This window comes from Montipora foliosa, chromosome 8 (assembly GCF_036669935.1).
Source record: "Montipora foliosa isolate CH-2021 chromosome 8, ASM3666993v2, whole genome shotgun sequence".
In the NCBI taxonomy this organism is placed as follows: Eukaryota; Metazoa; Cnidaria; class Anthozoa; order Scleractinia; family Acroporidae; genus Montipora; species Montipora foliosa.
Window position 1 is genome coordinate 37,200,159 of NC_090876.1, and position 17,500 is coordinate 37,217,658.

Genomic DNA, 17,500 nt, shown 5'->3' on the forward strand with positions numbered 1-17,500 from the left:
TGCTCAACCAACTGAGCCACCGGTGCGCGGTGAATATACCTTGATTATACACTGTACGGTAATTTGTAAATTAAGAAAATAAAACCCATTGAATATGTGTTTTGAGTTCCCTTTAATTACTTCAATGTGATACAAATAGGAAACCAACAACTACGTGCATACGGAATAAAATACAATGCAATGGAAAGTATTTACTAGTACTTCTGTCTGCTAAAAGTTGGCTTAAAAGAACCACATTAAGCTTTTCTAGTCCATTACTTTCTTCTCCAAAGTTGTCTAGACTTAACTTTATGGCCTGACACCCAAAAAAAATAAAACTGTTGATGAAATCTGAGCACATTCACACACATCAACCTTGGCCAGTAATTACTGTTGGAGTGGCCTTGAAGAAAGGTCAGCTTTCTAGCTAAAACCATATTCAATGCTTTCCACCAGGTCAATTAAAAATTTTGTATATTTAAGTTAAAACAAAAGAAATACGGCCACACACACTTCTGCAGGCGTACACCAAATGTCAAGAAAGTGTAAGTTACCAAAAAAAATGAACAGAAACCAGGTACAAGAAAACATTAAAAAAAGTTTTCGTGTTGGTACACTAAATATTTAAAGGCTGCTGCACATCTCGACTTCTCTTGCCACAAGAAATCTTCGAAAAAAAAAAAAATGAATAGGACACTATGTCTTCAACAAAGTATGTTCTCTTAGCTCAAACTCTTAATTTCATGCATTGTTGGCATAAAGATCAATTCATTAGGTTCAGCAAGAAATCAAACAAAAAGTTTTTAAAAGTTACGATATCCGCTAGCCTTAGCATAAAAGGAAAAAAGATATAAAACAAGCTGACGTGTTCTCGTGTCTCTTTTCTGTAATCAACACTAGCTTCGCTGTCCTCACTTAATGAACTGATGGTAAAAACAGGACAGCAAAACCAAACCTGGCCGCCTACAACGAATAAAAGAACACAAAATGCAGGGAAAGTAACTGTATTTTCATACACTTCTTTGCTTTTGGGCAAGATTAACAGATTTTCTTGCCATCTTATATCTTATATCTTATTTTCTTGTTATCTTATAGATTATCCAAGAAGCATTCAAGTTCTGCGTTTGAGCTGCCTGCAAACCACCATCTAAATACCTATCACCCTATCGTTTGTTATCAAACAAAGAAAACAATGCTTCAAGTATGTTAAAAATGGTTGAATAAATGTATTCTCGTGTTTCTAAAACATTACATATCATGACAGCATACAACTATCCCCTATAGTGTACTGCTCTTAGATCTACAAAAAGTGTTCTGTACAAGCTTTGTACAATGCAGTGGTTTCAGTAAGTACAGACTGCAGACCGAAGCGCCGCGTGCTTCACTCAGAAAAGTCAGCTACTTTTCCCCCCGAAATTGAAGTAATCAAAGACAGGTTCTTTCAAGCCTAAGATAAAAATTCCTTTTAACAATTTGTTAGTCTACTCAAACCAAATTTCATTGAAAGCCCTGACCATGACTAAACAACACAAACAAGAAGACAGCGGCCAAAAATTCTATAAAACAATTTGAATTTTGCAAAAAAAAGTCTAAACAAAAACAAAAAATCAAATTGTTTTTTAAAGTAACTTTAGGCCGATCTTTATTATAATTTTTGAAAGGCCAAGTGTAATTTAAGTATTCCATGATGTGATGCAATATAAATAGCAAAAATTAGAGTATCGATTGATTTTCGTAGCTACTTAGATCTTAAGCACGAAACATGGACTGGCTATAAAAGCATGACACCTTAAAACAAGTGTGAATGAAATATCAATCATTTTACACCAGGAATGCATAAGAACTCGTTTTAAAACTTGTGCAATAAGAAGAGCCCTTGTTGGCGATATGTTCACCCTAAAAATATTTACAAAATGTTACACCATTATCTTGTTTTTGAGATCACTTTTATCACAACAACAAAAAAATACAACTTCTATTTCTGTTTTCCTAGCTACGAATGTCGATCACCATGTTGAATTAACAGCTATGGTTGGATGAATTTGGCACAAAAGTGGAGCCCGGTGTAAACTACAGCAGCAGATTGTTGTTTCACCGTAGCTGAAACAACCCAAAGCTCTATTAATGCTTAAATTAGGCCTAAATACTATGCTCTAGATAATGTTTAAGCCTAAGGTTAGCGTTTTTGTAAAGGGTTGGGTTGTCTCAGTTATGGTAAAACAATGACCTAAAACCCTAACCGGCACTTTCCACCATCTGGCACAAAAGCAGGGGTTGAAGCAACTCCTTGAAACGGCGTCTAATGTTCAAGAGCCTGTTCAGAGAAGACTGCAAGCCCACAGACGTAGACGCAAGCACAAAAAGTATGAGGTGACGAAGACCTGAACAGAGTAAAATGGTCTTAATTTCTGTTAACTAATGTGCTTGTCTTTGTTTAGCAATTTAAGAGCAAACAGAACTGTGGCAAGTGCAACTATAGATACAAGCCCTTTCACTTCCTCTTTTTATGCAGCGCGTCCTTGCATCTCTAACGATATTTCCATTACGCTTCTAACCACATACGGGAGTGTACCTCTAAAGCAAACCAACCAATGACCTCTGCCGATGAGAGCTAATCCTCTGATATCAGGTTAACCCTCTAGAGCCTCTTTGACTTTCAATATATCACATCAACACAACTTATTTCGTCTTTTTCTTGCTCTTTCTCAAACGAATCCTAGCAGTGAACCTTGACGAGCCCCTTGATGTACTGGATTTAACACATTCACTTGAAACAGCACACCCTGTGGGAAAATTAAACAACACGATAAGATGACTGTATGTACCTGCAGTACCACTGTGAATCAATTTTTTTCCACATTTTGGTTATCTTGACAAAGCTTAATATCAATAAGAACTTTACTGACGTGTCCAGTCTACCAGCACTAAAGCACTAATTGGGGACACCACAAGAAAACCAGACTTCACCCGGAGAAAAACCTCTCAGTGCAGAGTAGAGAACCAACAAACTCAACCCACATATGAAGCCGAGTCTGGGAATCAAACCCAGGCCACATCCCTGCTTTGTTATAACTAGACACAATTAAGTGCTCTAGCCTTCATTCCCTACTACTGCCACTTGACTACTCACTTAAGGACTAAAGCACAAAACATTTCCCACAGCCAATTGTTTCAAATGTTATGCCTAGAATTGAATTAAAAATGTAAAGGAAATCGTAAGAACTCGAGTGCATTTCATGATTTATGGGCACAAGTCATGTTTTAAAAGTTCTCAAATTGCACAAGCCGTAGACGAGTGCAATTTGAGAACTTTCAAAACGTTGCAAGCGGCCATAAATCACGCAATGCATGAACAAGTTCTTACAATTTATATAGATTTTTTAATATAATCAACAAACTCAATTGCTGTGCTTCCATAGCAACTTCCGCACCGCACACTATGACCTATTTATGCATTCGCCATTGACCAATTAGAAACACAATATTACGTTAAGTTTATAATAAGGGGAGGATTACGTTTTTGCAAACGTTGGCCGTGAAGCACTCATATTTCAACAGACTTAACTGATTAGAGTGTAATGTGAAGTGCTAAGTTTCTACCCCATATGAACCATGTGAGCGTTAGCCCTACTAATGGAAATGGACCCACACAAGGACAGAGAAAAACTCTGACCAGGGTGGAAATTGAACCCACGACCTTCGGGTTAGATCACCGTTGCTCTACCGACTGAACTACAAGGTCAGACGGGAGCAGGCCGTTGGAACTGACGATGTTGAAGTGTAGCACTTGGCACTTCACATTACACTCTAATCAGTTAAGTCTGTTGAAATATAAGTGCGTCACGGACAACGTTTGCAAAAACGTAATCCTTCCTAATGTACTTGTACATGTTCATTGCCGTGACTTTAACATCTTCAGTTCCCACGTCCTGCTCCCTCTCTATGTAGCTCAGTCGGTAGAGCAGCCGAAGGTCGTGGGTTCAATTCCCACCCTGGTCAGAGTTTTTCTCTGTCCTTGTGTGGGCCCACTTCCATTAGTAGGGCTAACGCTCACATGGTTCATAAGGGGTAGAAACGTAGCACTTCACATTATACTTAAGGGGGGTTATTGACTGTTTCCAAATTTTGACTAATCAGTCATCATAACCATATGTAGGCACATTTGAGTGATCAATCAAAAACCATAGAAATGTGAAATTCTCTCCACTGATTTTTAGGAGTGTTGAAATCTTGAGAGACTCTGAAAACCACAGCTAGAAATTTTACCAGTTGAGTTTCACTCAAATGGTCACTATGTTAACAAAAAGAAAAGAAAAATGGAAGGACTGTTACTGCAGTGATCGTGCTACTGAGCTTATTAACTCAATCTCGGAATGTTCTAGAAGGTAAACCTTACATTACATCATGTTCCCTAAGATAGCACAATCTTCCCAGAACACATTTCTAAAAATCGCAAAGGCTTTTCAGATAAAAATATTAACACTACAACAGTCTTCAGAAAGGTCCAGAAACCTAAAACACATACACCGTCACTAAAGTTTGCATTTACTGCTTTCGAACAATATGCCAAGAGTGTAATGTTCCCCAACAAGGAGCTGGTGTTTTGAGGTACTTGCATGCTACTAGAGATGACATAAACGTAACAGCTTATCCTCAACCAGTGTCTTTGTTGTGTACACTAATTTCAACCACTCTCTGAATTTAATGGCATGACAGCTTTTAAAGTGCCCCTGTGACCAAAAAATCAATTATTCTTATTTTTCTTTGTATTTCAAATCTAGGTATGCTAACTAAACACTAAGCGACCACAGTTTTACTGCCATAAATGCCAATTCGCAATTGTACAATTTACGCCTTTTTTTGGAGACAAACTGAAGTAAAGTCTCCACCTGCTTGCACTACTGTGTCTATAATACACCACTTCTTATTTCTTCAGACAAGGCTTTTCCCAGGTGATAGCTTCAGCGGGTTTTCCTTGCTGTCAACACTGTCTCACGATTTTCTCTTTGGGCAGAGAAATGGAAAATGGCATCATGTGATCAGTATTTTTTTAACCACAGAGCCACAAAAATGTTATCACATGATCAAAATTATTTAATCACAGACTGACATCAATGGTCTGTGAAGCAGGCTGAAAAAGAGCTGTTGTCCACGGCTATCTGAGATCAATATTATATCCCCGAGGAATTTTTCCCATTTCATCATCTTTTGTAGAGTATGACTGCCTACATCACATAGTTACCAGAGTATAAGCAGAAGGGGTTCATGTTTAAGAAGTGAGGCAAAGTGCAGTAGTAGAATAAGCAAAACAGAGAGGTAGACTAAGTAAGGTTCACCCACTAAAATCAGAACAGTACATACAGTACTTCCCATTTTTCACGAAGGCCCATTGTGTTTACAGAAGTTGCAGAAATTGCCTGAGTCACGCATGCATAGAAACGTCCATTTACCATATCAAAGCAGATTAATGTATAATAAATTTTACAATAAGTTTCTTATTTACATGTATATCAGATAAGGCCACCCCTTTTATTCACTTGCAATTATCATCCTTTATTATAAGGCTACAATAGTACATGCACTCTGATTGGCTGCTGAGCGGGCAAGATTTTCTTGCGATGACCAGGCATTATGAAAATTTTTCTCGGTTCGACGGCTCTTTTGAGTTGAGACTAAAAGCTACGAGTGCGTGGGCGAAAACAACAAAAAATATGGACAAAGTATAACTATATTTTCAACTGAAAGAAAAACTAGCACACAGATACTTCTTTAGTATGAGTGAAGAAGAGAGCCACAGCAAGAGCGAGTTTTATTATCCAAAGGACGAAGAACAGGCCAAAACTGTGCAAAAAAAGGCCATGTAATAAATAACTTATTAACATTATTTCACAATCACGTCTTTCCAGTTGGTTCTAAGCAACCATTCAGGCTTTTCTCATCATTTTCTCATGTAACATTTTATTTTTTTATGATTGTGCATGATTCTAAAATTTTGTACATGTAATTTGGAAGACAACTGAAAGCAAAGTGAAAGGGGTTGGCCTGACCTCGGGATCAGTTACTTGTTTTACTTGACTTCTGACTTGGTATCCATCCTAAAGACCGCGCTAATCTATTCCAGAAGTTGGGTATGTCTCCCTCTGCTCGAGGATAATCCAGATATGTAAGGTGAGCCATTGGCTTTGGTATGTCTTTACGGTATGCATCTTCTAAAAGAATGGGGATGATGCGCTGCTGCTGTGCTCCTACAAGAAAAAGAAAGGACTATTAAGTTCTGTCAGAAACAACATGACCTTGAAGCATGTAACTTGCAACTCTTTTTCTTGGAACAAAGCTGGGGATTTTATGCCCAAATATGAACAAAACTGAAGCTGCACGCACAGGAAAACATGCGAGCTACAGTACATAATTTTATTACACATAACATGAGAATTTTATTCCATAAGCTCATTTGTACAAATCTATACGCTTTATTTTCACATGTGGAAAAGGCTTATACCACCAATCAGAATGGCGTACAGCTATTTTACATGTGGAAGTATAACCAATCAACAATAGCATAAAGGTGTTTCCATGGCAATCACTCGTGCATCTTGTGCATCTCGTGCAAATTCTACTTTGTTATTGAATTAAATTAAATTTGCATTTGGTTCTAATTTGCATTCAGAAAACTATTTTAATGAAAATTCTCGTCTTATGTGTAATAAACAGTTCAGGACATAGAAAGTGCTTTGTACGGGGTTTATTCACTCGTTGTTTGTGTCAAAAACCCTCACTCGCTCGTTCCTCCCTCGTTCGGGTTTTTGACACAAACAACACATGAATAAAACCCTGTACACCGCACTTTCTATGACGTAAACTATGTTTACATCCAAATAAGGAAATTTTTAAACTCAAAAAACCCCAGCTCTGAACCAGAGTTAAATGCTTCAAGGTCATGAACGTCTGGTACTGTGACATGTGTATGTTTAGGAAAATAATGACCCAAATTATACCTCTTTATTTTGTTACAACTTTCAAATACCACGTGCAATTTGACTCAGCAGTATTCAATTTATAAAAAGTGGTTGATTTGACTTGATGGCGTATACTGTCATGCAGTAGTACATTTTGCAGTACGTGTAACTGGCTTAATGGCTGGCAACGTAATGGCACTCAACAATAATTCTTAAGAAAAGTCAAACTTTGGCATCATGATTGCATGTGACATCTCTGTCAAAAAGGACGGCTTAAGATTTCAAGCCAAGTTTTGAAACATGTTCTGTCAAATTATATGAAGAGGCAAAAAACTGTTTTCGATCAAGATTGGACAAAATACCCAATTGAATATTAATGAGCTCTTGAAGGAATTCAAGAAAGTATCTAATATCAGGCCACTTGTTTCTTTTTTGCAAAGAAAAACCATTCTGGTGCTTTCTGGTGCTCCTTTAAAAAGTTATGTTCAATTCCAAACTGGAGTAACTACAAACTATGACTGATTGTACACCTGGTTGCCTTGTGAACTGTAACTTGCCAGTGGTTAAAATAACTTTTATAATTATAATCATAATTTTCATATAACCTCTATTTCTCAACCCTGTCATAAGCTAGATAATCTTATCACTGCTATTATTCAACATCGACCAAAATGAAAGACACTAGCTATTAAAGAACTAGTTAATGACATGTTCCTGCATGTACATGTAACTTGGCTTAGGAAGTATGTGGTATATATGTTTTCAAAAAAGAATGACGTCCAAAAGTTGATTTTGAACCCAAGCATTTACCCAAGTTTTTATCTTGTGTCATGAATGAATTTACTTCAAGACTTGAAAAAAAGCTTTCCATGCCTTGCTGTATTTTGCCTTCATCTACAGTAATTTGAAATTTCTGATGATGCCACAATTGCACTACAAATTTGAAATCAGTTGAAACTTTCTCACCAACCTGGTGAAAGGGTTATTGCAATTTGAGACTCGTAGAGTGCTCCTTCACTCTTTTCAAAATTCTGGGACAAAATAACCACAAATTTTTTGCATATTTTTTCAATGACCACAGCAGTGTTTTCATGGTAGGAACCTCCTCCAAGGAAGTCACGGTCAGCCCGGCAAAGATGTAAATTGTATGGTGGTGCTTCCATTCTTTCTATAAGATCTTTCACAAACTTGCTATCTGGTGTAGCATTTTTCGCAAAACAAAGGAAAGCATCATAACTCTCACGAACTAGAAAAGGAAAACAGAGTAGTTACATTTCTATTGCAATATTAATGTTGACTCGGGGATACTCATTAAAATTCTGAGTGTTCCTTTGCAAGAGTTGAAACTAGGACCTTCCGATTACTAGTGTGGATGCTCTCCTACTGAGATACACAAGAGACTCGTGGAGGCTATTAAGGTCATTAAAACGGTGGTAGAGCATCCACACTAGCAATCAGAAGGTAATAGTGCAAAATAATGCTAAGACGCACTACAACACTGAAAAATACCTCTCTTATATAGTTCACCGGGGTTAACCCTGGAGGGGCGGGGGGGGGGGGAGGGGGTGTACTCTCAACAATTTAGGATAAATGTGTGTGCCGCAAAGGTTCTCAAACCCTGACCCTAGTTAACCCATTGACTCCTGGGGGTTCCCCCGCTGACAAGTAAAGTCTCATTCCCAGGGGTTAAAAACCATCTCTTAAAGTGCCCCTGTGATCAAAAAAACCACCTCCTTTTTTCCTTCAGATTTTGACAGTGTGTTTGCTCAACACCTGACTGGCAAAATTTTGAGCTTTGATTTTTATCGAAAGGCCGCTTACCTTGAGTGTAAGTTTTGGATTTCACGGTCTGCCATTACTCACGTTCAAAACTGACCGATTGGAACTCAGACGGTTGGATCCAGGGAAACGTGACGTCAGAGGCTCACTAGCTTAAAAATTCAGCGTGTGAACGCAGCTTATTATATATGCAAAGCGTGAGTTTAAAAGCCTGAAAGCCCAAAACCCCAGTGCTGCATATTAATTTTGCAGCGTACACACGTATTGCATTCTTAAACTAGTGAGCCTTTGACGTCATTTTCTCCTCGATCCAGCTCTCTCAAGAACATAACGTTAGTAATGGCGGACCATTAAATTGGAAAATTCCAGTTAAAATAAAGAGGTGTCTTTTTGAAATCAAGACTTAAAACGTGGGTCACTTAGTGTTTTGTTAACATAGTTTTCAAATCCAAAGAAAAATATGAATTGATTTTTTGGTCACAGGGGCACTTTAAAAGGATGTATTACTTACTACAGCTGTGGATCATACCTTTGGGATCTTTAAGCAAACAAGCTAGTGTTGCTTTGCACACCAATCACAACTGGCATTAACCACCCATTAAACAGCACAAGAAATTCTAAAATTTTGTGCAATGTAAGATTGGGAGCATGCCGAGTTGAAGTACTTAATTTAAATTAACAAGGATGCTTTTTGCATATGATGTTGGTTCAGTCACAGTATGCCATTTCAGATTTGGAAAATTTCTCAAAAGAATGGTTTAATGAAAGAAAATGGACTAAAATTGCCGTGGAGTTTTGTCTAAGTACTTATCATTGGGTCTTTTGCAAGTTGTGAGTCCTTCTAATGTGTGCCATTTCACATGTTACAAGCTGAACATAATACCCCTGGGAAACAACGATTCATACAGCAAAGTGCAGGCTCAGGAAGAATGCAGACATCTTTAATGTCGTCCCTACCTACATTTGCATAGGTCCCTTACATGGTCCATTACACTCCCTGCTCAGATCAAAGACCATCAGTTTGTGGAAGAGAAAAAAGCTCCTAAATGGTCACACAGGCTGCACAGCCCTCAACTGTACCAGCCAATGTCATCACTCCTGTTTCTTTTCCAGAGTTAGTTCTGCATACACCAGCAGGTGAATGCAGAATCAACCATCAACCACTAAGATCTCAGACACAACAGATACCCTGGGCTCTACAGAGATGTTGTTAAAGGGGTTATGTCACGCTGTTTTTAGGTGTTTCTGGGAAATTTTTAGTTAATACGAGTTTAAAACTTGAAAACGGTAATGTGGATAAAATTATTGTTACATCATGAACAAGATGATTCTAAGCAAACACAACCTTTATCCAGGTGATTTGCCATAAACGTGAAAAGCGTTGGACCGACTTTTTTCAAGATTTATACCCAAACGCAACCCATTTCAATCTTGTCCATTTTTTGTCCATCTATGTCTCTTCTTCCTTTTGCTGTATTTCCTTTATGTTGCTCAACAGTTTTAAGCTGTTGTTGGTTGTTGTAATGTTTCATTCTACCTTCTGCATTTTGGGTGCGTGACATAGCCCTTTTAACCTTCTTGTTGGTGTGCTATTGTTTTTATGGCACTGTTCTTCACTGGGAAGATGTGAAATTTTGCAGTTCCAATCAAATGCTCAAAATGAAGTATGAGAAAGTTAATTCAAATTGTCATCATCATAGCCTCCCTTTCCCTTCACCAAATAAAAGCTGATGAGTAGCACAATCATGATGTACATTTGGGAAACCAGTATCTTGAACGAACACTTCAGGCCATATCTCCGCTGGTAAAAAGTGCTAGCCACTCACATTTCGCAGATATCCTTCCTACATATTAAGTAACATTTACTGTGTAGATTAGCGAAATCGGTCGCTTAAGTTTAGAATAAACGGATTCGGTTGTCCACTTTGGGGACAAAAAATGGCGCGTCACGCGTAACACGCAAACTAGTAAGACGAGCACAACAAGGTTCTTCAGACGGCTTGTACTTTATTCCTCACAACGAAATCGACAACATATTTCACATAAACAATGTTGCAACCAGTAAATAAAAAAAACGTGGTTAATTTCTCACCAATGACGGAGAAAAGAGGCCGAAAAGCACAACAGTCTTGAGCGTCACGCTCCTAAAATCTTCAGTGCTGTTTTGCAATTTGCGTCTGTAACCCACGGATGTTTTGTGGTTAGGCAGAATAAAATATGGTTCGACAATGCTCATTTGTGGTAGTTGCTTTGGAGAAAGTTTTACCCAAAAATTTCTCAGCACACGAGAAGCCAGAGCATTTTTTCTCAGTCTGAAACACTTTGTCCGCCATTACAATTTGCCTTAGAGCCAAAGCACAGCTTCGCAAAATGTCCTCTGTATCTTGCTTGTCCGAGCTCACATTACAAAACCCAAAGAAAAACAGAATGCTCATCTCATGTACAAATTACATGCCAAAGCTCAGAAAGAAACAATTCAAATTGTGAAAGAACGAGACCTCTTTGTGAGTCTGAAACACTTCTTGACGTTCAGAGGTTGACAAAGCGAATTTAGAGCGTGAAAGAACCAAAAGTTTCTCCTTGTAGATCCGCCATTACGTTTTGAAATGTTCCCTTAGAGCAAGCTTTGCTACCAGGCCTTGACTTGTTTTTATCCAGTTAAACCGGTTTTTTCTGGACTTCAGCCCATTTTGCCCTGTTTTTTGCAATCCATGTGGAACATTTCGCCGGAATTTCTCAATTGCGAATCAAGCGAAGCATATAATCAACTCTGAAATTAACATTTCTGTAATGTCAAAAGTTAAAAATGAGAATATTTCGGGTTATTTAACAAAATTTTTTAGGGTAATCTAAGCAAAATGAGGAAATTACCATGCCTGCAAGGGGTCATGGGTAAATTTAAAATTGCTTATTTTTGATCCATAAGTACAAAAAATTTCATTAAGATATCAGCTTAAGAGGCTATTTGATTTTGTCAGGTTCCTTTTCATCCAATTTTATGGCAGCATGAAAAAGTTTGTAAAATTTCACTATGTTACACAAATGTACATCATGATTGTGCTACTCATCAGCTCCGAATGGTCACAGAACGCGGCTTTTGTTGCAACTCCTGTTTCTTTTCCAGAGTTGGTTCTGCATACACCTAATCAACCACTAAGGTCTTAGACGCAACAGATACCAACAGAGCTGTTGATGTTATTAATCTTTTTGCTAAAAATTGTGCTATATGTTTTGATTGTATTCTCCTTCACATTGTGAGAACGCTCATCCACATTATCCTCATCATGGAATCCCTTTCTCTTCACCAAAAAATAGAAAAATCACAATCTCAATCAAAATCAAGATAAAAATCACAACAAAATACTCACGTGTTTTAGTCTCATCTAAAGGAAAGCAAACAAAAACAAAAATTTGTGAGAAGGCTATAAATATAAATGTGCACTATCCCATCAAAATTCCTCCCAATCAGAAAGCATAAATGCAATGAAAATGCTATATATGTAAATATTTAATGAGCAAACCAATAACTTTGCACGCTCTGCAGAGTTGTCAGAAGATTTTGCAGTACGTGTAGATAGCTATGTTTGAAAATTAGCAAGTGAAAAGGTAGGAATTTAATTTCTGCAAACTAGCAGAGCATTATTCTGTGTAAATGGCCAAGACAACAAAGAGGGGAGTAAATTTTAGCTATCAGCCAGCCTATTGCCACTTGCCTACCCTCTCTCACCCTCAACCCCTCGGGGTGCATAACAGTTAGAAGGGCAACACAAAAACACAAACACTACATAAAGTCAAAGATAATTCTTGCACAAGAATACACCAAACACTCCATATTTTAATCAGGAAATCTGGAACAGTATAAGATCTCTTTGTATAGATAGCACTTGTATGGTTTGAAATACATACCACTTTTTTTCTTGCGTTCCTCATTTTCACTTGGAGATGGAGTTAACTCTAAAAGAAAAACATCTACAAGTCATTTTCCCTTTAGATTTCAATCCTTCTTTAACACTGAATAATGACAAAAAACAGTAGGTTACAAAGAATCACCACTTCAGTACGCTTGCTTCAGTTCTAAATACAAAAAAAAATGGTCTCACCTTTGAAATGACGAAGGTCTTCTGCAGCATCCTTTCTTCCTATGTCATCCAAAATTGAAATCACCTCAGAAATCTTCTTGTGTTTGATAGCATTTAATAACACGGTAACTGGTTCGTTCAAGCTTTGTAGGTAATAAATGTACTGCATGTCAAAGCCCAGTTTGCTTGCCAGTCCTCTGTAGTCTTTTCCATGTGAAAGTGGTTGCAATAACTCCACTAAAACCTTTTTGGCTTCAGGAGGTAAATGCTCTATCAGCTTCTCATCGCAATCCAATGCTCCAATGTCAGCTGTTTAAGTTAAGCATGAAAAAATGCCTAAGGTACATTGTAACAAGTCAAATGTTCCTGTACAGGTGAACAAGTCTGTTGTTTCAAGTACAGTTGCAAGTTGAAAGGGAAAGAGAAAATGAGTCAAATAAGCAGGGGTTCGAAATAACCTGTTCAGCATAAAATACTTTTTACCACAATTGCTTGTAATCTAGCAATATGATTGGCTAATTTGGCGTTGTCGATGAGAGTCTAGACAACGCTGTACGCGTCATGCTCGCGTTATTTTGTCCCGCAGTGTAATAGCCAATCAGGAACGCTCATTTTGGAAAATAAACCAATCATATTGTGAGAAAGTTATAGACAACCCTTGCTCTTTCTTTGGGTCATGATTTTGGTCTCGCTCTGAAATAAAAACTTTCTTTGGCGTTGAATATTGTGGTAAAAAACAAATCGAACGTTGTTCAGCGTTGTCTGCGCCTCGTGAGTCCACAACAAATTTTGACCACTGTGATGACGAATATCGTTGTCGATAAGAGTACAGACAACGCTGAACAACTTTCGATTTGTTAAGTACACAGAATAATTATATATCGTGATGCTGGAAGGCCTTTTACATCTACACTAAAAATTTCACAATATTTTTATTATTTCAAATGGAGCAAAGATGGTAACTTTATCTGCAAATGTAAAAGTGTAAAGAAGAAATCTATATCTACAGTCTTTCCTGGCAGAAATCTTTGTTTCAGAACGCTTCATATATTTGCGGTGTATTTACGGGACTGGCACATTATGCGATTCGAATTATGCGCAGTGGGACAATTATTGTCCATAATATTCGCTCTGTAAAACAAAGCCTAGTATTTACAGGGCTAAAAAGTGTTTAAAAAGTTAGAAAACCGAACGTTTTCGGCGTTAAGCCATCTTCAGGGTAGTTTGACCGCCTGCATGATTGTGTATTTGTGACAATTACTGTCACAATGTTCTGACGGTGTCTGAGGTTAATCAACCAACTTTCCAATTAAACTTTGAAATAAAAAATTGCATAACAGTTAGAAGGGCAACACAAAAACACAAACACTACATAAAGTCAAAGATAACTCTTACACAAGAATACACCAAACACTCAATATTTTAATCAGGAAATCTGGAACAGTATAAGATCTCTTTGTATAGATAGCACTTGTATGGTTTGAAATACATACCACTTTTTTTCTTGCATTCCTCATTTTCACTTGGAGATGGAGTTAACTCTAAAAGAAAAACATCTACAAGTCATTTTCCCTTTAGATTTCAATCCTTCTTTAACACTGAATAATGACAAAAAACAGTTACAAATGCAAATGCAATGCGTCAGTTTTGAACTTTATTGTAGCTCCTTTGACACATTCAGTAGCATTTCACAGGATATACTACGAAAACCACTGATCTGTGGAATGGGCCCGAATTACTAAGTCACTGCCCTGCCCACTTTCACTTGTGAATAGTTCAAATTCTTGAGAGGTGTTGTGTTCAACGCTACTTTTAAGGCCAGGGAACAAAACTTACACTCAAAGCAACAACGAGTCCATGGTTGCCCTTGCAATCTCTTCGCTGGACAAGAACAATTTTATCCATTTTCCCTCGGGACTTATGATTTTGAAAATGTATCTTTCCATTGTTGTGGTTGTTCCGATACACCTTGACAGTGAAAGCACACAGTGGGAAAGGAATTTCATGAAAATGTTTAACTGAAGTGGGCAGGGCAATCACTCACTAATTTGTGCCCATTCCACAGATCGGTGGGTTTCATAGTATCTCTATTTTTCAAAGAATAACATTTGTCATACAACAAACCTTCCTCTGCTTGGGAATTCTCAGCAGGCAATGTTTCATCAGACTGTGGATCATCCTTGCGTTTCATGCTGTCATGAATGGTGACCAGTAAGGGCTCTGGCCCCTCTATTATGCATTGATCTGGCTTTGGCTCAACTGGCTTATCAGTTTCTTTTCTTCCTGATTTCAGCTTGAATTTTCTCTTCATCTTCATAACCTTCATTTTCAATGACCCTTTCCTTTCCATCGTATAAAACTAAAATAAAAATCATGTTTAGTCACTTCCTCTTCTAATTCTTTTGTCACCGTCACAAGTGTCAAGTGTTCAACTGAGTGAATTTCTAATCAAGTATAACCAATAATAAATGAATTTGTTAGTTCATCCAACCTAAATTCTGTTGAGATTGAAGATCATTGCAGTTATAAATGCTACTTTAGAAGCAATGAAAGGATTAAGTCATTGTTTCAGTTTGATCAATGAAGTTTGAAGCAAAACAGTGGATTATGGAAAGTATGTAAGACGAGAGTTGCTTGTCGTTTTTAGTCGGCCTCTAGCTGACTGTCAGTAACTTGTCGGTAACCTGTCCGTAACCTGTCGCTAATCTGTCGATAATCTGTCAGCCAACATTTGACCAAGTGTTGGTGGAGGTGAGTTGATCTTTACTTTTACCCACAATTTTACATGTAAAAGTATTTTGGACTTTGCAGAGACACTGAATGCCTCATTATACGTGGGGAAGTCTTGCACAATGACTTCATAAAATTAAAATGAGGTCGTAATTGATTCATGGATACTCGGTCAGTAAATGAGTCCCTGGAAGAGTAATACAGGGCCGATTTATACAGTATGATTATGGCAGGCCTAAAACTCATTTGTGATTATCATGTACATAAAAAAAATTGTAGCATTTTAAAACAAGTTTAGAAACGCTGCAGCAATTGTAGGCCTGTTGTAAGCTTGCCACATGCACCAAAAATCACACTGTGTAAATCGGCCCTTAGAGATTTAAAGCTAATTAATTCTCTCATGTGCATAAAATATCCAATCAGATGCCATGGGAAAAAAACACCTTCGGCTCCTGATTGGGTGATCTAAACATGTCCTTGGGAAAGTTGCTGCAAGTAAGCTCACCACCGTAAAATAGGCACCTTACAATAATTAAACTGAAATGTATGTATGCTATAATTAATATATTCAGATACTGATTATTTATGCTCTTTTAACCAATCATATCATTGCTTTGAGGCGTTGTTGTCGCCATTCCCGTTTCTTAAGCTCCCTACCGTCTGACATAACACAGAATAAAATCTGCAACTGCTCACTTTGCGAAGGGAAAGCTTTGATGACATAAATATTATTGTCTGTATTCTGAGACACGAGTGACGTTGAAGTTGAGGACAAGAGCAAGGGGCCACTTTCTGATGGTTATTTACCGTATTTACCAGTGTATAAGTCGACCCCCCATTTTTGATGCCAAAAAAAGCAATTTCTTAATTTCTTTGTTAAATGTTACTGGGACAATAATCTTGTATTCTTCGATTTCTCGAAATGTGGATACACAAAAAATCAGGGCCTCAAGCGCTTATAAATAGTTTAGTGGTTCAGCAGTTGTTGTATTTGCGGGCATTTTGTCTTTGAATTTCGAAAAAGTTCTCAGAAAATCGAACATGAAAACCTCAAACTAACCTGTTTCGTTGTTCAACGATAAAGGGCTTTAGGGCACAACATCACAGAAGCAGGAGTCAATCTTTGAAAATAACTTGGGAACAATGCGAAAATGTGCAAGGTTTAATTGGTCCTTGACTTATAATTTCTCACATGACAAACAAAACAAAAGTCATAAACCAAACAATACGAAGTTTGCAAATGCATTTAAATCAGCGGGGTGTGTATAAAGAATAAAAAACAATCATTACCAACCAGCACTTTCACGCAACACGAGTGACAATAGCTTGCACGCAAACACGAGGTATTGCGCCAGGTTACTAAGCCGTTGAACGATCGCGTTCATTTGAAGAAACCGAAATGCCTTTTAGAGCTTTCGGCCTTTGGAAAACGAAAATTTCCAGTGTCTATTTCATATTTGTGGTTGTGAATATCTTCAACATTTAGATTTGGACAAATCCTTTTTCATTTCAACTGGAATTGCTTACATTCATTTTGAAGTCTTTTGTCGGCTTTTGTCCACCGCGTTCGTTATGTCCAAGACAACAATCATTATTATGTTAATTTTGAATAAATTACTTAGCTGGAACTTGGCTCAAAATCTTTGACCCGTGCATAAGTTGAGGGCGATTTTTGGAGCTTCTTTTCAGGCCATAAAAGGTCGACTTATACACAGGTAAATACGGTATTATAAATGGGTTTGCATCTAATTTAAAAGTACAACTTCCACTCCCAATAACTTGAACCCTTCAGGTCCTTCTCTCTCTATTTTTACCCTCGATAACTCTAACCACATCTGTCAACTGGTATGTGACAAATCAAAACAAACAGTGTACTGCAGTCCAAAACATCTAACTTATTTTGAAGCAGCTCTGTCATCTCAGTCTTTTCTTGCATTACACAAAACGTCTCAGTCCATTTCAGGTTTTGTTGTTTTA

At 37.6% G+C, this 17,500-nt stretch overlaps 1 protein-coding gene across 3 annotated transcripts in view; it reads right to left on the reverse strand.

Moving 5' to 3' along the window:
* Positions 1–95: 95 nt before the first annotated feature.
* The window catches only part of LOC138012450 (myeloid differentiation primary response protein MyD88-like), a 19,538-nt gene continuing 2,133 nt past the window's right edge, over positions 96–17,500 (reverse strand). Inside the window, exons 2-9 of one of the 3 annotated variants that reach the window (XM_068859222.1) lie at positions 14,918–15,152; positions 14,287–14,334; positions 12,815–13,102; positions 12,621–12,668; positions 12,083–12,097; positions 7,906–8,181; positions 6,027–6,224; positions 96–2,762 (exon numbers count right to left, since the gene is read on the reverse strand). In XM_068859222.1, coding sequence (XP_068715323.1) covers positions 6,034–6,224; positions 7,906–8,181; positions 12,083–12,097; positions 12,621–12,668; positions 12,815–13,102; positions 14,287–14,334; positions 14,918–15,143 — 1,092 coding nt within the window. In that variant the 5' untranslated portion in view covers positions 15,144–15,152 and the 3' untranslated portion in view covers positions 96–2,762; positions 6,027–6,033. The remainder of the gene's footprint in view (positions 2,763–6,026; positions 6,225–7,905; positions 8,182–12,082; positions 12,098–12,620; positions 12,669–12,814; positions 13,103–14,286; positions 14,335–14,917; positions 15,153–17,500) is intronic. The other 2 variants (XM_068859220.1, XM_068859221.1) reach the window with 2 other exon arrangements.